Source organism: Mytilus edulis, chromosome 6 (assembly GCF_963676685.1).
Source record: "Mytilus edulis chromosome 6, xbMytEdul2.2, whole genome shotgun sequence".
Taxonomy (NCBI): Eukaryota; Metazoa; Mollusca; class Bivalvia; order Mytilida; family Mytilidae; genus Mytilus; species Mytilus edulis.
In genome coordinates, this window is record NC_092349.1 from 45,742,061 (window position 1) to 45,766,053 (window position 23,993).

Sequence of the window (23,993 nt, forward strand, 5' to 3'; positions counted from 1 at the left end):
AAGAAATTGAAAATCATTAAAACCAATGTATCAAACTCCTCTTCCATCTCCAAGTCCCATGAACTCTGCTGATATAGAAAGAGTTTTTGGCCAATACTTACACTTTAGAAGTCTTAGACTAGCAAATTTGGCATCAATTTGAGAACCAATTTTTTTTCAATTGAACCAAAACCTCATCATGCTAATTTTTCGACCTCTTCTACCAGGACACACTGTTCAATTATTTTAGAAATTGCAAATTGAAACGGTACTTTATTTCAGTTTTTGAAAACTCAATTTAGGTTCTCCTGGTCAATGTAACTTATCAAACATTCTATATCATCTTAATTGTTTTTATTTTGGGACTGACCAGGATTTCAGCTTGGTCAGAAGTGGTCATTCCTATTAACGTTGGGATTAATTATTACTAGGTGACAGAAATGAACTTCTGTCATAGTCTTGCATTTTTTTAATATTAATTTTGGTACATTTATACGTTTTAGATTTATTGTGACATTCATTTTTTGGAGCCATCTGCAACCCACATCCTGGTGTAGGATTTTTCGCTGTGTTGGAGACTCATTTTATTTTGCTTTTGGCTTTTTCTACTCCTTGGTCGGGTTATTTCTTTGACACATTCCTTATTTCCATTCTCAATTTTATCAAGAATGTGCTATAGTCAAAGACCTCCTAAGACAGCTACATATATGTTGTTTGTGTTACTCACAAAAATTTAATGTGATATTAACGTGTGAATATCTAAAATTCTTGTAAATGACCGTTAATAAAGATCAGTTCACAGAGACAAATTATGTCAAAAGCAGGGAACACTTTAAGTTTCAAGTAACAGATAACAGGGATCCTATTTTCAAAAGAACAGTTAACAACAGTGCAAACTTTAACAAAACAGATAGCAGACAGTGGGTTGAAACAGTTAACAGTAAAATTTATTTCAAATAACAGTTAACAACACCAAAAAGGCCAAAACAGGTTAACATAAAAAGGTATTGCCCCCTCACTGCTGCGGGACGTTTCGTCCCCAAGGGTATCAGCAGCCCAGTAGGCAGCACTTCGGTGGTGACATGAATATCAATAGTGTGGTCATTTTTATAAATTTCCTGTTGACAAAACTTTGAATTTTTCGAAAAACTAAGGATTTTCCCATCCCTGGCATAGAGATTACCTTAGCCGTAATTGGCACACCTTTTTGGAATTTTGAATCCTCATTGCTCTTTAACTTTGTACTTGTTTGGCTTTATAAATATTTGATATGAGTGTCACTGAAGAGTCTTGTGTAGACGAAACGCGCGTCTGGCGTACTAAATTATAAGCATGGTACCTTTGATAACTATTTACACCACTGGGTCGATGCCACTGCTGGTGGATGTTTCGTACCCGAGGGTATCACCAGACCAGTAGTCAACACTTCAGAGTTGGACATGAATATCAATAATGTGGTCATTTTTGTCAAGGATTTGTATAGTTAGACTAACTATACAAATTCTTGTTTTTATAAATTTCCTGTTTAAAAAAATGATTTTTTCCAAAAACTAAGGATTTACTTATCACTGGAATAGATAACCTTAGCCGTATTTGGCACAACTTTTTAGAATTTGGATCCTCAATGCTCTTTAACTTTGTACTTGTTTGGCTTTATAAATATTTTGATATGAGTGTTACTGAGGCCACACTTAGAAATATTTCAGTTTGCCCAAACCCTACCCAAAGGTAAATACAGTGGGTAGGTATGTAGGCATTTTCTTTTTCTTTTTTCGTCTAAGAGAAATTGATGTATCAGATGTTATACTACTCTTCTTGCATCTGATTAAAAAAAAACTTTTTCACACCAGGACAATACAAGATTTTGAGTAGGCAGCTATTTTCTGGTCAGGTAGGGTTAGGGCAAACCTATTCTTGTTAATGGCCTGATGAGTCTTTTTTAGACGAAACGCGCGTCTGGTGTACTAAATTATAAGTCTGGTACCTTTGATAATTATAAACAACAATTTTTTATTCAATATTTTTGAGCTTTTAAAGTAATGAACATGGTTAACCTAAACGTTCCGTGTATGGCATCCTTCATCATCCTTCAGACTCAGGAGTGACAAAACATCCGTATGCCCGTTCAGCTCTGCAATGGTTAATGGAGAACTTAAATCGTCTCTGTGTATTTTTGGGTTAGCCCCGTTTTCCAAAAGTACACGCACAATAGCAAGATGACCAAGTTCACAAGCATAAAACAATGGCGTGGTGCCATCTTCTTTTCGTATATCTACAGTTGATAGCTTTCCAGTCAACAGTCTGCAGATTTCGAGATGACCCAGAAAGCAGGCCACGTGAAGAGGCGAAGAACCAGCAAACACGCTGAATATGTAATCTACTGATTTGTGTTCTATATATGTAGCAATTGTTTGGGAGCCATAATAAATCGCATCATCAAACCATGCCTGTTTTTCATTTTCGAATGACTCTGTTTCTTCGAGTGATTTCCCTATTGCTTCCTCGCTGTGTAAACATTTATACACATCGGCGCCATTTTCTAATAATATTTCAGTGATATCTCTTAATCCCATCCGTGATGCTGCAAACAACGGTGTATCCCCATCTCGCATTTCAGAATTTGGGTTTGCTTCATATTTAATGAGCAAACTTACTATTTCTGTTGATTTATTCTGGCATGCATATAAAAGGACAGACATTCCATCGTGCAGGCAGATGTCCGGATCTGCTCCGTGCTTTAATAATATCTCGACAGCTGAAGTAAAGTTGTTTTGACATGCCATGAATAAAGGAGTCATGTTATTTTCCTTAAATATGTACTTATTAACTTCTGCATTTTTCAGAAGGAGCCTTCTTATAATCTGTAAATCGCTGTGAAAGAAGCAGGCAACCCCTAAAGGCGAAACTCCTTCCTCTGTACATGAATTAACTTCAGCATTGTTCTTTAATAAAATGTTCACAACATCACCATAATTTTTCTGGCATGCCATATACAACGCTGATGACCCGTCTTGTCGGCGTTCATTAATATTCGCTTTATGTTCTAAAAGCCAATTCAGAAGGTCCACATAACCATCTACACATGAAATAATCAATGGAGTATTACCGGATGCAAAGTCATCTCGAAAGACGTCTTTCATGTTCGACAGCTTTGTTGCTTGTGTTTCACCAATCCCGTTCAGACCTTTAAGAAATTCATATCTAAAGGAGGGACTTCTCATATTTATATTATAAAACACATCTGATACTTTACCATTTGACCAATCCGATATAAGTCTATCGATATATGATTGTAGAAATTCATCCTTTAAGCTCACTATATTTTCCATTACATACCAGTGTTCGTCAGTGTCGATAGCCTTTTCCCACAGAAATCTTTCTCGCAGAAAAGCACTGTCTGCATGATCGATAAAGCATTGCGTTATCATCTGCCCAAAGTAGTATGCCATGAAATCAAATAATTTATCATGATAAACTTTGTAAACTCCATCATGTTTACTGATGTACGTTTTATCCAAAGTGTCTAGTTCATCTTTAAGCCTGATTGATGGGGTATCCCTGCTTAGTCCACAATATTCGCATGTATTCTTTACAATTTTTCGAAACTCTTTTGTAAGTCTGGTAAAATACCCTTCCATCATTTGATTGTTAAACATGATACAAAGACACAACGCACATAGCTTATATTTCCCGTTTATTTTTAATGCATCTAATTCTTTTTTGTAAAAGTGATATGGCGCGTTAAAATATTTTTCAATATCGACATCTTTATTTTCCGTCAAATATAGCTCACAGAGGAATGGAAACATGTCATTTTTACTCGAAACTATACCAACTTCTAAGTTTTCTAAGTTTAGATAAGTTTTTAGAATTTTTTTCTTTTCTTTAATGGTTAGACATAGTTCGTCAGAGGTTATATTACATTCACATGTTTTAAATGCTTTAAGCGCCAAAAATTTTGCATCTTTATACACTTGCAATCGGCAGGTCAACAATATTTTGCAACGATCATCTGCCATAACTTGGTTCAAGACATCTGTCATGGCAATCCAATCATCTATTTGCTGTTTGTTAACAGTGAATTTTCCACATGCATCCTCTAAAACAAACAATGTTTTCCGTCCAGGTTTGTAATAGTTCTTTAGTTCCATAGGGGATGAAACTATAATAATATCAAAGCCGCTTTCTTCGTATAACAGTAATGAGATATGTCGCACAATTGCACTTTTACCAGACCCACTGCTACCAATTACTGCAACGCAGCTGTTTGACCTTATCTTTGCCAAAACATCTTCATAAGCTCTGGTACAATTGAATTTTATATCTTTGATCTTCCATTCATCCATTCTCATTTTTATTTGTTCTGCAAAGTATAAGGCAAAGTGAGTCAATGATTTGTACACACACACCGTTTTTTAATATCTATTTCAGGCAAAATTGCAAATACATAGAATGTGTCCCTAATGAGTGGTTGTTTGAAAAAGTTTCATATACTTAAATTTAGAAATTTAAAATTCAATTATTTTATCATTTTTTTTAAGATTGAAATGAATCAAAAGTGTTATTTTGTTTAGGAAAGTAAATATCAAATAGAGATGTAGGGTATACTTAACAATAGCAGAAAAATCGAAGCAGTATGTAAGAAAATAAATTTCAAGACATATAATTTATCGCAATATGTGAAGTTTAACTGTGAATGAATGTTAACTAACAGTATAAAAATATGCTATCCAATTACCTGGTTATCTAGAGGAGAACTAATCGTGAGCTTCAAACTATTTTAACCAAGTAATATCTTTTATGTGTCAGCCCCCTTTCTTTTAATTTCGATAAGTGTGAACTATTACATTAAATGACAAGAAACTACGGATTTTGTTCCTTTTTAAAATTTGACTTCACTGTATCTTTATGTTTTGTTTTATCAGCGCTTTAACGTTTGCATTATATATTTAGCTTTTTTGCAACTTGCAAACAGATGAGGGGTAACCTCTCAATGTAATGACTATCCCTTTTATGATGGTACATTTAAAGAGAAACAAATGATCACATATTTGTTTCTGGCCTTTTTATCTTAATGGACACTCTTTTAGAAAAGTTGTACCAAATAAAACGATTTCCCCTCTTTTAAGGTAATAAATCTAAGTTTTCTTTTCTTCAACAGTAATATGACCCCTTGCCTGATGGACAGTCCCTCATTTAAGGGATATCCCTCATTTTGGGATTGTTCCCAACCTAGTTATCTTCGCGATCGCCTGTGTGCCTTTTCTGTTGGTTTGATACTTTTTTTTTCAATTTCAACAATTTCAATTCAACTGTCCGTTTTAGTTGACTTATATGGCTTAGAATTTTCTCTATCACCATCGTCATCTGCCTTTCCATTCCCCCGATTAAGAAAAGAAAACATTGAAATTTGACGATCCGCCATTTTTGTCAATGAAAACAGTTCAGTTCAGTTTCTTGTATATTCCTCCATTAAATGTGGAGCACTACCCAAAGGGTATAGTTTGAGCAACTATTTACACCTTAAAACATAGGGAAACAATTAATTAAATTATATACAGATGACTGAATTTGGTTATAATGATCACTAAATAATAGATATCATAATTAATTCATAGGATTGTCATCATAAAGTTTTTAAAAAATATATAATAATTTATATGTGCTAGGGTGTAGGAAAGTGTTAAAAAAAACTGCGAGGCGCGAATAGTATTTAAATTTTTACGGTGCGGAATCGAAAAAATCCGGAATTTGAAAAAAAAAAGCTGACCACCTCCTAAAATGGAAAGGTGGTCGGCTTTGAAAAGAAGGTATTCGGCACACCCGGCTTAAATGCCGAATGGAAAACACTGGCAAGTATGACAAAAGAGACATTTTAAAATTGTGATGATTGTCGAAAAGCAGATCTGGTGTAATGAAATTGGTAGCATTTATGCTGTTGCTACGACTATGTAGAAACTATACTAAACATTTTAGAAGGAAACAAAAAGATGTGCATATGGGTCAATATCCATAATGCGCATAAAATTGAAGAACACATAAGTTGTGTAAAAATCAAAAAAAATCTCTGTGCAGTGATGTTGGACATTTTTCTATTTTTAACAAGTGACTGAGCTTAAACACTTGTGTTGATATGGGAAGTAGAGGACCATTGATTAAATTTGTAAAAACTATTAAATCCAAGCTCCTTTGTTCTAACAGGGGTGATATGAGCCGGATCATCCCTACCAGATCACACTAGTTTGAGCTTCTTTGTATGCATGCTTTCCTTTGTTCTGTAACATTTTGGCGGGAATGCCAAATTCACTTTAAAACTTATAATTAAATATACAATTATACGGAAAAGGCTATCTGTCAAAATTCCTGTGAAAAACTCCAGTGTATATGTTAGGATTCGAACTCAAGACCTTTAGCATATCAAGCCACGACATAACCACTACACCAGGACGACTAGATACGATCAATCAGTAATTTAACATACTTAAAGGAAGCAAGACGTTTTTTATAAAAGAGGGACGAAAGATACCAAAGGGACAGTCAAACTCGTAAATCTAAAACAAACTGACAACGCCATGGCTAAAAATGAAAAAGACAAACAGAAAAACAATAGTACACATGACACAACATAGAAAACTAAAGAATAAAGAACATGAACCCCACCAAAAACTAGGGGTGATCTCAGGTGCTTCGGAAGGGTAAGCAGATCCTGCTCCACATGCGGCACCCGTCGTGTTGCTTATGTGATTACAAATCCGGTAAATAGTCTAATTCGGTAGGTCAAATTCGGTAGGTTATAAGTGGGGCGAAATGGCAGAATTTTATTCAGTGGGGTTTAAAGATCTTTAAACCCCTTTCGTTGATAAGTGAGTTGTCAGTGATTGTTCAGTTTGTTTTTACACTTTTTCAAAAGTTGGGCTAGTCAGTCAACCAAGGTGGGCGATATAGGTTGGGCCGATTAGCGAGTGGGGCTAGTTGACATTGTTTGATATCTACTCATCATGTTCGGGGGTCAAAAAGGGTATAAATCATATAGTAATGTATAAAGTATATTATAATGGTTAGGTGGCGTTCTAGACTAGATTTTCTGAATTGTAAATGGTTTTTCGTCTAATCCAAAACAGCTTGGATGTAAAACAGTTATCCACTCGGACTTGGTGTGTAAGTGTTAGGTCACCCTCTTGCCTCGGGTCATCGGGGTGATCTTACACTGACACACCGTGTCATCGTGGGATAACTATTCATGAAATTATTAAATGTATTCAAAGTATTAAATTTTCAAAGATCTTATTGTGGGAAAAAAAACACGAAGAGCAGCATCATAAAAGTATTTTCGGGGTATACTTATTTACTGGAAAACGAATCACACTTCGTACCCCGAAAATTAAACTTCGCATGTGAAAATGTCTCAGTTTCGAAACGAGCCATCATACTTATCCAAGTTTACGATAAGGACTGAGTAACATAAGTAAACGTTACCTTTACCGCCTATGGAGAAACAATTGCGTATGTTGCCCTATATGGGAAGTTCTAATATTAAACATACATCCCTCATGATTCATACGTCTAATTTGCATTTCTTTACCTACCATTAGTTTACCTACCTCTTATATTTCTAGGAACCGGATCTTCTTGTTCATGTTCAAGCCTTTCTAAAATGCTTATTATGTGTTTTTTGTCTTCCTTCATTTCAGCTTTGATTCCTCTAACCTCTTCTCTTCCTGCAAATGTAATTTGCATTATGCATTTAACACCATGAAGTATGAATGTTAAAAAAAAAATCAGAAACATGGCTTTCCGTTATTGTTTCATCCACGAGATAATTAAAATTGATGTCTCTGAACATTAAACGATTTCAATCAATTGTTTATTTTCATATTATATTTGAAATGAAAAGGGTTATACATTAATGTTTAACTATCATTTTTAATTATTGAAATTTAAAAATTCCAAGTAGTACAGTATAGTATATGCTCAGGTAAATTAGTTAATTCATAATAGGATTTATATTAATCCACACCTTCTATTCTATAAAACCAAAGTGAAAATCAAAAGTGAATGCGCGAGTTTGTGAGGAACACGTCTTACTACTCACACTCCACCATGCTCACTTACCTGCTATGTCAGATTCAGCCGTCATATATTGTTTTGCGTGTAAAATGCCGATTTGTTTCTGTAGTTCCTGTTGATCTGTTTTTATTTCCCCGATTTTGATGCCAACATCAAGATTTTGTATTTTCGATTCGTCTAATTTGCTTCTCAAGCTATCTTGTTCCATCTTTACTTCAAAAAGCCTTTTGTTTGACTCAATCTTTTCACCTTCTAACTCCAATACGCGTTCCTTTAATTGTTGTTGAGTTATGTCTATTTTGGTCATATTCGTGACTAATTTTATTTCCTGTCCCTCCAATTCTTCAAGCTTGACTATTATTTCTGTTTTTGTATCCTGTAGTATTTCGTCCATTTTACCAGCTAGAAATGTTTTAAAGGAATACAAAACATAAAATAAGTATTAATAAAAATACATTGTTATAACCATGATAAACCTATCATAATGCATAACGCTTATCCATGTTATCTGGCCAATTTGGACAAACTAAATACTTAAATTCGCTTCCGTTTAGCCAGCTACTGATTCGTTTCATGCATTTATTTGTAATTATCATGACTGTTTTTTTGGTGGCAAATTGTGTCACAATAATTGTTGTCGTCGTCGCTGTTTGTCAGATCCGGAATCTATTAAAATATTAAAAAATTCATATGCTATATGGAATGAATGAGTCGAACGCCTCTTAAAAACTTTCTTTTCTCACAATGGGCAACAATATCAACCGGAAGGCAATATAAACAACTAAATTGCAACCATTACGTTGACTATTGGCCCAAAATGTGGACAGTTGGAAGTTAAAATGCTTCGCCAACAGTTTCCATCTGCTATACGGAATCATTATTGCAGTAACGGTGCAAAATGATATTTGCATACCGACTTTGATTGATTATGTATGAAAGTTTAATAAAATGTTAAAACATTTGGAGAACGTATAAACATCTCATTTGTTATTTTTTTTAAATAATTTAAATTGATTTCAAAATACATTTTCATTATTAATATTCAACTCAAACATTATAACTCTTACGTACCTTCTGTTTCTATCTTATTGTCTGTATCTTGTCTTAGTTGTTGAATACTGTCTCTAGTTTCCTCTTGAAGCTCAGAAATCTGCTGTCGGAGGTCAGTTATGCAGTTTTTACTTAGCTTTTCTTGTTCTAATTCATCGCATACATTCTTGTATTTTGTTCCACCTCTTCTTATAATTGCCTAAAATATAACAGATACTGTGGATTCATTTATTTTCGTGGGTACCAATTTTGGTGAATTAAGGAAATGTTCGTGAATGTTTAATTTCCGGGTTTTGTCGAAGTCTGCATACAATCCTAATATGTAAAATGTGCCTTTTGATGAACATTATTTCGTGGTTCAATCTACCATTTTATACATAAGAAAATGCCTGTGCCAAGTCGGGAATATAGAAGTCGTTATCCATTCGTTTGATGTGCTTGAGCTTTTGATTTTGCCATTTGATTAAGGACTTTCCTTTTTGAACTTTGGTCGGGGTTCAGTACTTTTGTAATTTCATTTTTCACCTGTACCTACGATATCTTAAAAAAACAAATTATCCATCAAATAATAATTAGTATTGTATAGGGTCTTGGACATGGGGTTTCATGCTTTATTTTGAACTCAGAAGGCAATTGTTCTTTTGCAATATTGAATGGTTTTCCAAATTTACTGGAAAAACCGGTCAAAGAAGTGTGAAGGTAATAGTGCAGAATTATGATAAAACCAAACAATTCCATATGATTTCCACAGTTCCAATCAGATTGAAGACAATTGATCATCAATTATTCAAATGACGAGGGTTGGAAGAAACCAAATATAAAAAGTAGCTTATATTCTTGTCATGATTAGAAAATACATAAATTACCACTATTACAAACTCAATCCCATTTTTTTTTATTCTTGTACATGTTGTACGAGTGTACAATAAAAGCAATCTATTATATTTTAGAAATTTATATGTGATAATACAAACGTCACAAAAAATACGTCACTTTTTGAGGCGTTGATACGTTCGTGTGAGGGATGGCGTACTATCGTAAATTCACTAGTTAACATGTTGTAATTTACCTCAATAGTTTTTATTTATTAACTTCTGTGTCCTTGGTGTTCTTGCTTTTATTTGTACTGTATTCCTGTCACATGATATTGTCATATAATCGGGAGGTTTGGCTATCAATAAAACCAAGTTTAACCAACCATTTTTCTTAAAATGTCAAGAAACAAGTCAGGAATATGGCAGTTGTGATCAAATAGTTCGTTTTTATGTATGTTGGCGTTTGTTTTTGTTGCAGTTGTGTTTTCTGTTGGTCTGTTATTTTCCTATTTGTATAGTTGATGTGTGTCCCTCAGTCTAAGTTTGTAATCCGAATTTGTTTCGCTTTATCGATTAGTGACTATTTAACTGTGGTATGTTATTGTTTTCCTTATTTAGAGCCAATATAACCTACTGTCTCTTCAAAAATTACTTTAACCCGCCCCCAACTGCACCAATACTAGAATCAGTATTTAAATCATGAAATAATGACCAGTATTTTAGTGAGATTCATTTATATTAGAAAACTGCTCTTGTTTTCTGTTCCAATTTTTAAAGTACTTGTATATTTCGTATTTATTTACTCTTTTGACCTTGAAGCTTATACATAACTCCTTTACAAGCTATATGTTTACACTCAGCATTTCTACAAATATCAACACCATCCAGCATCGACCATATATATATTAGATACCAGTATTGAAATGTTATACACTAGATCCGCTTCGTTTACAAAAGACTCATCATCGATACTCGAATAAAAAAGAATTAAAAAGGCAAATAAGTTTATACTTTCCAGATCTGGAGTATTGTAATACACGATGTCGGAAGGTTTTGCCTTATACGGTTAACATGGTTAAGGTAACATATACCTAGGGTAGAAAATCCTTAGCATTTTGAAAATTGCCAAGTTTGTAACAATCTCTTGACGTTTTTAAAAAGGATCTTAAGACATATTTTTTCCGAAGTGCTTTCATTGATTTTTTGTAAATTTTGAAATTTATGAACAATTTGTTTTACCAGTTGATTGTATTGTGAACTTTTACTTAATAATTTTTAATACTTGAGTCACTGTGGTTTAATGATAATCATTATTTTAAATTTATACAGAGGAAATTTTAAATTTTTCTTAACTCATTTTTATTTTTTTAAACTTTTTACTTTTCTTTCATTTTGATTAATTTTAAATTTTTGATATTTTTTGTGTGGGTTGCACATTCTTTTATATTATTCTATTTAACCGACAATCAATGTACCATTTTACACGCCACTGCTCAGAAATTGTATTTATGTGATTGTATATTTTGCTTTTACCTTATGTATCTTATTTTTTTGTTTATTCATGTTAAGCGCTTAGGGTAATTTTTCAAATTATATAATGCGCTATATAAATATTGTATAATAATAAATAATAACAAGGTTAATTAAATTTAAAGTTAAAACTGCATCAAGTTTTTTTTTGTCAACACAGATGTTAGGAAATTCGGCTGGTGATACCCTTAAGGATGAAACCTCCAACAGCATTGACATCGACCCAGTGGATGTTAATAAACTCCTACTAAACCCCTAACGGGAAGGATTGTGCCTGATGTTCATATGATGAAATCATAATCTTTCAGTCAGTTTAATTGAAGTCTGGAGCTGGCATGTCAGTTAACTGCTAGTAGTCTGTTGTTATTTATGTATTATTGTCATTTTGTTTATTTTCTTTGGTTACATCTTCTGACATCAGACTCGGACTTCTCTTGAACTGAATTTTAATGTGCGTATTGTTATGCGTTTACTTTTCTACATTGGTTAGAGGTATAGGGGGAGGGTTGAGATCTCACAAACATGTTTAACCCCGCCGCATTTTTGCGCCTGTCCCAAGTCAGGAGCCTCTGGCCTTTGTTAGTCTTGTATTATTTTAATTTTAGTTTCTTGTGTACAATTTGGAAATTAGTATGGCGTTCATTATCACTGGACTAGTATATATTTGTTTAGGGGCCAGCTGAGGGACGCCTCCGGGTGCGGGAATTTCTCGCTAAATTGAAGACCTGTTGGTGACCCTCTGCTGTTGTTTTTTATTTGGTCGGGTTGTTGTCTCTTTGGCACATTCCCCATTTCCATTCTCAATTTTATCATCATGGATAACAGGATTAAAGACTTATGTTTCTAAAATCTTATATCTTACCAGAAACTAACGAAAGGTGTCCTCTAGTAAAAGACAGGGGACAAATGTAGCTTTAGATTTACGATATTTTTGGCTTTTTTTTTTTATATTATATTGATTATTGATCATTGGTTGTTACCAAAAATGTTTACTAAATACTCATATATTCCTACATAAAAGAAAAACATATTAGGACTATATGTTTGTTGTTTTATCGAAAGTCTGTAAACTCACATCAACAAGATCTTGCCACTTCGTTTGAAAGTCGATGGTTGTAATTTTGTCACTATCAGCATGGGCCACCTCGTTCCTGTAGTATTTGATTCTGGCTAGGTCAGCTTCCATACTTGTTTCTGTTGTTAATGGTAACGTGTCAAAACCATTGATTGGCCGGCTTACTGGTACAAGATTTCTAATCAGACACACCATTATACTAATATCATACAATTTTGATGATGTAGTTCCTGCAAAAATAATTTAATAAAAGATTTGCTGCGCCGCAGTTGACAATGTTTTCTCGGGTTAACAATCTGCTCTATCATCCTCTCAGCTTTGTGTTATTTATATTATATTTTTTCAATTTTCAATGATTATCTTGAGAAAAAATAGCGTATAAAATAACAAGATCTTTGAAATCTGTACTTGGCCCTTAAAACTGGAGGGTACATGTACAAGGTAATTCTTTGAAATTTAACTAGTATATAGATCGAAAGAAAATCGACAAGGATTGGTAGACTAAGACTATGCTATCATTTGTCTCACCTACAAGATACCTATTTGTAATTATTTTGTTAACCATTGAAATTTCTGCTTCCAAAATATTGCGGGTGTAATTCACAACGACAAAACTCGAGGGCCACAAAATTAAATGTATATGTGATAAAAGCATTAGCTTTTTAAAAAGCCTTCAAGTGCCTCGCTCACCATCCTTTTTCTGAAATGTGGTCTTTTATGTTCTTTTAGTATCGGAAAGGTGTTATTTATCTCCTTTGTGCATATAACAATTAGCATGATAGTATGATATGTTGAGCCCATCTTATAATTGACCTATTATGGTATAGTCTAGTTTTCCCTAAGACACCTCCTTCAATAACTCAAGTTTGCTTTAACCAATTTCCTTAAAAAGTTAAGGATATATGGCTTCAATTACAAAACTCTTCTGTAGTGTTTACCTAAGAAATTTTCTTCAATAACTAATAGAATATTGAACAACGAGATGAAAATCAGAAATACAATTTTATCAAACGATAAGAAAACGAATATAAATGTTGGTTTATTTTTTTTAAGTATAAATGTAAATATTGAAATATTGTCGATGACTACCTCGCGTTTTACTCATTTTATCATTTTGACAATATTATTCTATTAAATCTTTAAATTGTAGCACTCCATTATTTTCCATTCTTTATATATTACTATTCCTCTTATTCATTTCTAATCACCCGGTCCAGAACCTTGTAGCACTGAACATACCTGATGACGGAAACAAGATGTCTATTTGCTTAGCTGTCAGTCTTTTTTTCTTTCCAAGTCTTCGTATATTCATTTCCTCTTTCTTGAGGGTGGCCACAAGACTGGAAGGCAAAAACAATCTATCGAATGTATCTCTTACAGCCTCGGTTCCAATACCTACTACAAGTTTATAGATATGGAGGAAATTTTCTTCTTCCTCGTCATTGGCGGAGCTAATTTGTCTACAAAAGAGAAAGGAATGGATATACATATAAAGGTGTAGCAGACACAATTATAGAATGAGAAGCACTGTATACAAAATTTATTAATTAATTGATTGATAGGTCTTAACGCGCCACTTTCATCACTATTGGCGAGGTAAGTTTTTATTGGTGGAGGGAGCCAGAGTATACCAGAGAGAACCACCGACCGTCGGCAGGAAACCGACACCAATCCTAGTCAATTATAAGATTTGAGTAGAGATCAGCTGCCACGTATGTGGTTCAAACGTTGGACCTTAGGTCATAAACATCAATGAAAATAACATTTCTTTAAAAAAGTAATGATGGACATGCCGTATTGTGTTTTGTAAGGCCATATAATTTGACTATCATGACTTTGGTCTATAACTATTATAATTGATATGTTTTGAGTTGATATATGGGTCATTTTCAAAAAATGTCGAATTTTCAGTACACCCATGCTAAATTTTTTATTTCTAATGGAAATTTCAGTTGTAATGGTTTAAATGAAAGCTTGTCGGATTTGTGATTCAGAACATTAATAATAAACACACCTTACATCTATTTTGATAAGATTAAACTGCATTTAAGGCCGATTTGGGGGGTATTTGTGTGCGTACATTGTCAGAAAAACACATTTCAAATGATTTTTTTCCAATTTTCTGATCGCCTTGATATCTGCAAAAGGGACTTTTTAAGAACTTTAATTATAATTCTAACGAAAAATCGTAGCTTCTTTATCATTGTATGTATCAGATTATCTACAAACTAAATTCATTCAGCGTACAGGAGGTTCATGTCTATCCTGTTACCGCTACTTAAATCAGTCGTTAAATTATTCTCCCTATGAATATTGAATCAGTGAGTGTTGATTTCAAAAATGCAAAGTAATCTTCACATTTAAAACGCCTCGTTTCTTGAACGACAGTGTAGAGAAAAGAAATTTCAAGACATTTAGTGAAAAAATTAGAGCGTACTTTTTTTTCATGTCTATGCTGTTACCAACCATTTTGATTAATTACACTAACAGTATGGTTGTAAAAAGTGCAATAACGTGTTGGAAACCAAATTCACAATAGAAAACCATAATCACTTCACCAAAGGCAGTAGTTATTTCACAACAGCAATCAAAAACGAAGAAATTTGTCTATCCTGTTATGTCTATCCTGTTACTATGGTTGCTATGGTTACAGTAACAGGATAGACAATTATAGACAAAAACGTCGTTAATTTTTTATCTTAACATGTAGGTGGAAAACGAATGAAATATTTCATTGTTTGAACTCATCTTAAGGTTATAACGTCTTAATCTTCCCAATTAAGCATTTGCAGGTGCAATACTGATATCGGTAACAGGATAGACAAAAAGGTAACAGGATAGACTTTTATATAGTGATATATCAGAAACGTACGTTCCTGTTACCAACGAAATAAAGAGAAAAGTAAATTAACTTATGAGGGATTTACTTGATGTTGGGTTTATTTGAAAGGGTGGAAAAAGGCCGAACAATATAAATTGCTATCTTAGACTTGCATTACTGGTGGTAATTTTTACAACCTTTGAAAACCAATTTTAAGAGCCATTTTTCAGTACAACCTAGAAAATTGGCAAATAATCTATTATTTTACAGAATGAATATATATAGAAGTTTATTCTCTTGAAAACCATGTAATTGGTAACGTAAAACAAGCTTAACATTTTATCTAAACCTTTTCTTAATAACCCAAAATTTCTTTTGAAAATGGTAACAGGATAGACAAAATATTGTACCACCGATCAAAAAATGTTTCAAGATATTCTTGTATGACATCATTAAGATTGCATCTTTTAATATGTTGTTCTTAAAGTACTGTTTGTTTTGATTTGCTTATGTAGAGGGTTGTTTGAATAAGTAACTTTTAATAAATTTTTCAATTTCAAAATTCGACATTTTTTGAAAATGACCCATATAATCATGATAATATAATGTATTGTATACTTTATTTCTTTCCAGATGCGGATTAAGGGGATGGGTTACATGGTAAATGTATAAACTTTGAACAAGTCTCATTTAAAACGTTGGCTTACACGGCCCCCTCCTTTCCAAAACCCGCAATCCCTCACCAGATGTTTTTGTAATAATTCTAATTAAAAACACTCACAAAAGAATGGAATGAATCAAACAATATCAAATAATTTATATACCTTGATACACTTGTAGACATATTCTACAAATGTATTATGTTAGATTACTGCTACATCTATATACCACACATTTACCATGTTTTCCAAGCTGCAAAAAAAAATAATCAATCTTTAATTAACCTCTATATATATATGATAAGGCCAAACACATAAGTACGTGTGTTAACTGTAATCCTATCTACCCTAATTTTTATCCCCTATTCTAATTTTTTTTTCATTTTTGATTAAGCACTGTTAAAGTTACAATGTTGCTCCCATAGACTCAATGTAAAAAATAAAAAAAAAAAAATTAATAAAAATCCCTACTTACCAGTCCTACCCTATTTTTTTAAGTATGTGACAGTGAACACACATACTTTTTTGTTTGGCCTAAATAATTAATGTTCTGATTAGACAATGGTTCTCTTTCAAATATATAACGTCTAGAGACATTAAGTTCACGAAAATTAATAAGTCATTGAATCGGAGGCGGATTTACAGGGTTTTTCGAGGGGCCCTTGCCCCCCTCTTTTGTAGGAAAAAGATGGTTGGTTTATAGGGAATCACTGAAGCATGACAAAAGCGGGCCCCCTCTTTGGCAGTCAGTGGGCCCCCCTTATGAATATTTCTGTATCCGCCACTGTGAGTTGTAAGTGCATACACACAAAAGAAGAAGGCCAGGTACCAGTTTCTCGATTAAAGAAAACATGAGTTTTGGGATCCTAGGATCAAGAAAAGCAAAGTAGGGTCTTGATTCCCTTGAGTACTCGTTTTTGGGTCGTTTCAACTCATTTATCATTTGTACTTAGTTCCTGGTCATGGGTGGTTGTTCTAGGAACAAATTCACATGCAAAGCTTTAACACTTTTTTCCTATTCCAAAAAACTTCCAGTGACAAATTCTTAAAATAAATGCAAATCAATGAGGTTTTGAATGATAAGGCCACCAGTCCACCATTGTCCACCCTTACAAAAGAGGATGATTGGGAATCAGTTTCTCGAAATAAAGAATACCATTCGTCTCAACTCGGTCGATTCCGTTCCCTCATCTAAGAAGGAGAGTAGCGGATTCTACCGAGGATTGCCGAATGAAAGAATACACGGGTTTATGGTTCCAAGGAACAGGCGAGGCAAAACGTAGAGCCTTTATTTGATTGAATTACACGGTTGTTCTAGGAATAATACAAAAATAAAACACATCTCTTCTAAAATCATTGCGTTTTCATTTATGCCCTAGGAATTCCAAAGACTATTAATTATCTCATTTTTAGCTCACCTGGTGAAAGGGCAAAGTGAACTTTTCTCATCACTTTGCGTCCGTCGTCCGTCGTCTGTAAACTTTAACTAAAATCTTCTCCTCTGAAACTACTGGGCCAAATTAAACCAAACTTAGCAACAATCATCATTGGGGTATATGTAGTTTAAAAAAAATTGTCCGGTGACCCGGCCAACCAACCAAGATGGCCGCCATGGCTAAAAATAGTACATAGGGGTAAAATGTAGATTTTGGATTATATCTCCCGCATGTGAACCAAGATGGCGGACATGGCTTAAAATAGTACATAGGGTTAAATGCAGTTTTTGGCTCATGTCTCTAAAACCAAAGCAATTAGAGCAAATCTGATCCGGATAAAATTGTTCATTAGGTCAAGATCTATATGCCCTGAAATTTACGGACCAATGGGGCAACTTGTTGTTGAGTTGCTACCCCTGAATTGGCAATTTTATGAAAATTTTGCAGCTTTTGGTTATTATCTTGAATATCATAGGTAGAGATGAACTGTAAACAGCAATAATGTACAGCAAAGTAAGAGCTACAAATAAGTCTACACGACCAAAGTGGTCAATTGACCCCTTGAGGAGTTCTAGCCCTTTATAGCCAATTTTCATAAATTTTCTATATTTTTGTAAGTTTTTTCAAAATATTTTCCTCTGTCACTTCTGGGCCAAGTTCATTATAGGTATAGATAATTGTAAGCAGCAAGATTGTTCAGAAAATTAAGATCTACAAACACATCACCATCACCAAAACTCAATTTTGTCATGAATCCATCTGTGTCCTTTGTTTGCTATGCACATAGACCAAGGTGAGCGACGCAGGCTCTTTAGAGCCTCTATTTTTTTTTCGTTTCCTAAGAGACGATCAGAGACCCGTTCCCGTATATAAATTTGATAGAGGAAGGCGTCACTGTACTCTACCTTTGGTAGAAAGAGCGGACATTTAACTTGTTACATTGATAACAAAATGCATTTTTTCTCTTTATATCCTAAAGAAAGCTAATGCATGCAGTGTAATTTCCATTATAATTAATATTTCAAAGGGGCATAACTCTTTTAAAATTAGTGATCGTCAAAGACATTGCTAAATAAATATAAAACTATGATTTAAGTGTCATAAAACTCTGGCACAAAATGTACACATTAGATTGACTCGATAACAATCAATGTTTCCAACATGTCCAAGGGAAAAAATGTTTAAAAAAAAAATGATCGGCACTCATTTTCGATCTCATCAACATGATCAGAGACATTGTTGATATAAACCTATGATATACGTTTCATACATATATAGCGCTAACGATACATTTTCCTTCAAACTAAGCGGTTTACAAGGGACATAACTCTTTCTTTTAAATTGATCGGCACTCATTTTCGAAATTCGTTTTGAACTTCAATACATTGCAACTAATATAAATCAAGCGCAGATCCAGGGGGTGGTGGTGGGTGGTTCTGGTTTTTTTTTATAGACGATCAATGCATTTGAATGGGGACATGTAGTTGGAACCCCCCCTCCTTTTAAAATGGCTGGACCCCCCTGTAAACCTATGATATATATGAGTTTCATAGAAAACAAGAATGTGTCCACAGTACACGGATGCCCCACTCACACTATCATTTTCTATGTTTAAAGGACTGTGAAATTGGACTAAATTCTCTAATTTGGCATTAAAATTAGAATGATCTTATCAAAGGGAACATGTATACTAAGTTTCAAGTTGATTGGACTTCTACTTTATCAAAAACTACCTTGACCAAAAACTTTAACCTGAAATTTGCACTATCATTTTCTATGTTCAGTGAACCGTAAAATTGGGGTCAAAACTCTAATTTGGCATTTAAATTAGAAAGATCATATCATAGGGCACATGTATACTAAGTTTCAAGTTGATTGGACTTCAACTTCATCAAAAACTACCTTGACCAAAAACTTTAACCTGAAGCCAAAAACTTTAACCTGAAATTTGCACTATCATTTTCTATGTTCAGTGAACCGTAAAATTGGGGTCAAAACTCTAATTTGGCATTTAAATGAGAAAGATCATATCATAGGGCACATGTATACTAAGTTTCAAGTTGATTGGACTTCAACTTCATCAAAAACTACCTTGACCAAAAACTTTAACCTGAAGCCAAAAACTTTAACCTGAAATTTGCACTATCATTTTCTATGTTCAGTGAACCGTAAAATTGGGGTCAAAACTCTAATTTGGCATTTAAATTAGAAAGATCATATCATAGGGCACATGTATACTAAGTTTCAAGTTGATTGGACTTCAACTTCATCAAAAACTACCTTGACCAAAAACTTTAACCTGAAGCGGGACAGACGGACGAACGAACGGACGAACGAACGAACGAACGAACAGACGGACGGACGAACGAACGAACGGACGCACAGACCAGAAAACTTTATGCCCCCTCTACTGTCGTAGTTGGGGCATAAAAATCTTGGGCAGATCATCGCTGACAAGACCGGAATAACGAACGGACTGGCGGAGAGAACACTTGGGACAGACACCGCGGATTTCTATGTCTCCCGCAAAACAATAAAATTGATATCAACGGTTTTTAAAGGTTAAAAAAAATCATGTAATAATATGGTTATTATTAGTTCAAATAATTATCCTGTTTTGTTCGGCTTTTGATATTTTTATACGACCGCAAAAATTTTAATTTTTCGTCGTATATTGCTATCACGTTGGCGTCGTCGTCGTCTTCTTGCGTCGTCTTCTTGCGTCGTCGTCGTCCGAATACTTTTAGTTTTCGCACTCTAACTTTAGTAAAAGTGAATAGAAATCGATGAAATTTTGACACAAGGTTTATGACCACAAAAGGAAGGTTGGGATTGATTTTGGGAGTTTTTGGTTCCAACAGTTTAGGAATTAGGGGCCAAAAAGGGCCCAAATAAGCATTATTCTTGGTTTTCGCACAATAACTTTAGTATAAGTAAATAGAAATCAGTGAAATTTAAACACAAGGTTTATGACCACAAAAGGAAGGTTGGGATTGATTTTGGGAGTTGAGGTCCCAACAGTTTAGGAATTAGGGGCCAAAAAGGGGCCCAAATAAGCATTATTCTTGGTTTTCGCACCATAACTTAAGTATAAGTAAATAGAAATCTATGAAATTTAAACACAAGGTTTATGACCATAAAAGGAAGGTTGGGTTTGATTTTGGGAGTTTTGGTCCCAACAGTTTAGGAATAAGGGACCCAAAGGGTCTAAAATTGAACTTTGTTTGATTTCATCAAAAATTGAATAATTTGGGTTCTTTGATATGCTAAATCTAACTGTGTATGTAGATTCTTAATTTTTGGTCCCGTTTTCAAATTGGTCTACATGAAGGTCCAAAGGGTCCAAAATTAAACTTAGTTTGATTTTAACAACAATTAAATCCTTGGAGTTCTTTAATATGTTGAATCTAAAAATGTACTTAGATTTTTTATTATTGGCCCAGTTTTCAAATTGATCCAAATCGGAGTCCAAAATTAAACTTTGTTTGATTTCATCAAAAATTGAATAATTGGGGTTCTTTGATATGCCAAATCTAGCTGTGTATGTAGATTCTTAATTTTTGGTCCCGTTTTCAAATTGGTCTACAAGTCCAAAGGGTCCAAAATTAAACTAAATTTGATTTTAACAAAAATTGAATTCTTGGGCTTTTTTGATATGCTGAATCTAAACATGTACTTAGATTTTTGTTTATGGGCCCAGTTTTCAGGTTGGTTCAAATCAGGATCCATTCAGTGATAACAAGCACCTTTTGTTACATTTTAATATTTTATTATGTATTTAAATGAGTAGTTATTGTTGCAAACTCCATTAGAAATTTGAATTGAGATCAGTTTTGGAAAAAGGGAAAGGGGGATGTGAAAAAAAAATGGGGGGAAGGGGGGGGGTTAAATTTTTCTCATTTCAGATTTCATAAAAAAAGAAAGTTTCTTCAAACATTTTTTTGAGAGGATTAATATTCAACAGCATAGTGAATTGCTCAAAGGCAAAAAAAAATTTTAAGTTCATTAGACCACATTTATTCTGTGTCAGAAACCTATACTGTGTCAACTATTTAATCACAATCCAAATTTAGAGCTGTATCCAGCTTGAATGTTGTGTCCATACTTGCCCCAACTGTTCAGGGTTCAACCTCAGCGGTCGTATAAATCTGCGCCCTGCGGAGCATCTGGTTTTACCTACATCCAAATAAAAAAAAAGCCTGTCTAGACGGAATAATTATTTTGACTAGGTATAATTATTAGCTGCGCGAACCGTAGCTCTTAGGTCCTGATGTCATTTTTTGACTAAATTGCGAACCATATTCATGTTCATTCATTTCTCAAACATGTCGAAACTAAAAATCAATGGCTCAGTGTTTTGGAGCAGTAATTTTTCAAACTTATTAGTCATGTTAGTAACCCTGGTTAACCTGTATAAGTTCGCTACTCAGTTTCTAAATAACAAGCTTATTATAACACTAGTATATATATTCGACCGTAGTGGATTAATAAAGGAACAAAAAAGCAAAAATAAATGTATTGGTCAATGTGCTTGTTTTCGAGATAATAGTCATTGAAATTTGGCGGCAAAATGTTCTCTCTTACTCGCTCTCTTAATATTTCTTAGCTTTATCATTGACAAGGTTAAGTTCTCAAAAAACTATCAAAAAATAACAAGGATTTTATGAGACTTTTACAGATGGCTTATAATTAAACATGTAAAAGTTTTATAAAATAAAAGTGGGGGTCAATGTGTAGTTTTTTTTTAATGCACTCAAATGGATAAAATTAGAGGATTCCGAAAATCTGACAAAAATCAAGCGAACATGCCTTATAGATTCAATTTGACCTACGACTCACCTATACATACCAGTATACACAGTGACACAATGACATGTATCTAAAAATAGAAAAAAATAACCTTGTGTACAGTGATCTACAGTGTGTAAACCATCTTTATATTATTCTCACAACTTTACGTTATTAACCTTAACATTGCTTAATGCATATACAATTATTTGATTTGATCATATTATATCTATTATGATATTCATGGTACCAAGTGTTCTGCATCTGAAACGCATTTATGATTTTTGACATTTAAATTAATGTCTTTTTAGTGATGACCGAGGCTGAAATATTTAAAAATCCAAAACCTATAATATTTTAAACGTTGATAAAATGATAGAACCAAAAGTAAAATAGTATATGACATAATTTACAGGATTAATATAAAAAGAACATCAATCTTCTTGACCATCAAATGAAAAATTCCGTGCGATTAAAACACTCATGAAAACATGTTTTTGACGTATTTATAAATGATTTCTTACAAAAAAAATTAAGGATTTTTGTTAAACGTGTGTGAGATAGTTAACAGCATATTAAAATGTGTTAGCAGGCAGTAATACATACATACGTGTTTATAGAAACTTTTTTTTCTTCTGGGTGTCGCTCATTCCTCCATTCATTCAATGATGATAACATGTTTAAATTTAGCAGGATCGTTTTCATTGGAAGGCTATTTGTGTTGTCGAGTCATTTATCTTATATAAATAGTAAATTAACATATCAATCTGACGAGAAAGCGATCTAGCTATTTTTGAAAAATTGTTATACATTTCATTTTCTATCTGACCTTTTCATTATTCCTATACAAGCAAAATAATAAGAGGCATATAAATTTCATACAATGTAAATATGATCAAATATAAATTTATATAAGAATTACAATTATTTTGTGACAAATAGTAAACACTGTCCAAAGGGAAATAATCCAATTTAACTTCAGATGTAATATGAAAATAAAAATCTAACTATTTTCACTTTTAATTTAAATTTTAGCTATGATATTGAACACGTATGTAGAGTACTTAATTTTAGCCATGTTGTTAACTTAAGTTGATGCTTCTTTAGACTAACACATTTATGAAAAAGAATGTTACAATGCGTCTTCTTTGTTTATAATTTATGACAATAATCTCGAAGGGCGGTCAAATTATTAAATCAAAACCGCGAAAAGTTCTCTTCTATATTTTCAAGGGATAAGCCGGCCTGTCAATATGTTTTAAAACATATATACTTTGACTTTTTTTCAAAGTCAAAGACAAGGTCTTGAATTCCAGCAACAGAATTTATTTATCTGAACTATTTTCAAGTTGATCAGACCATTATATAATATCTTCCCAAAAATTTGTAGATGTTCATCCTGATATCAAAATAATTATGGTAAAATTATACTTTTTTCAAGATGTGCAAATCGTTTTTGTAACCAACAACAAATTTGCTTGATTATCGATTCTGTATTTTAAAAATAATATTAGTGCTAAAAATTAATTTTAATCAATGGAATGAATCATTGTTAATGTTATAATTAACATGCACTATAACAATATATCATTTTTAACATTTAAAAGAAATATACAGATGTGGTAGGTTACCATGGTTACCAATGTAACAACTCTAAACAAGAGACAAATTGAAGTAGAAGTTAACAACTGTAGACAACCTTACTGCCTTCAATAATGAACAAACACATACCGCATAACAAGCTATAAAAGGCTTCGAAATGATGAATGTAAA

At 33.3% G+C, this 23,993-nt stretch overlaps 1 protein-coding gene across 2 annotated transcripts; it reads right to left on the reverse strand.

Moving 5' to 3' along the window:
• Nucleotides 1-1,962: 1,962 nt before the first annotated feature.
• Nucleotides 1,963-22,902, reverse strand: LOC139527753 (uncharacterized). 2 transcript variants are annotated; one of them, XM_071323390.1, is made up of 9 exons: nucleotides 22,831-22,902; nucleotides 22,272-22,311; nucleotides 16,162-16,249; nucleotides 13,756-13,976; nucleotides 12,517-12,746; nucleotides 9,118-9,295; nucleotides 8,092-8,448; nucleotides 7,581-7,697; nucleotides 1,963-4,342 (listed from the first exon to the last, which is right to left on the reverse strand). In XM_071323390.1, exons 3-9 carry the CDS (start codon nucleotides 16,179-16,181, stop codon nucleotides 2,034-2,036), a joined length of 3,432 nt encoding a protein of 1,143 aa, XP_071179491.1. In that variant the 5' UTR covers nucleotides 16,182-16,249; nucleotides 22,272-22,311; nucleotides 22,831-22,902; the 3' UTR covers nucleotides 1,963-2,033. The 2 variants fall into 2 exon arrangements, with proteins under 2 accessions (XP_071179491.1, XP_071179492.1); XM_071323391.1 differs by lacking the exon at nucleotides 22,272-22,311 and having other exon boundaries at nucleotides 22,831-22,888.
• Between the last annotated feature and the right edge of the window lie 1,091 nt (nucleotides 22,903-23,993).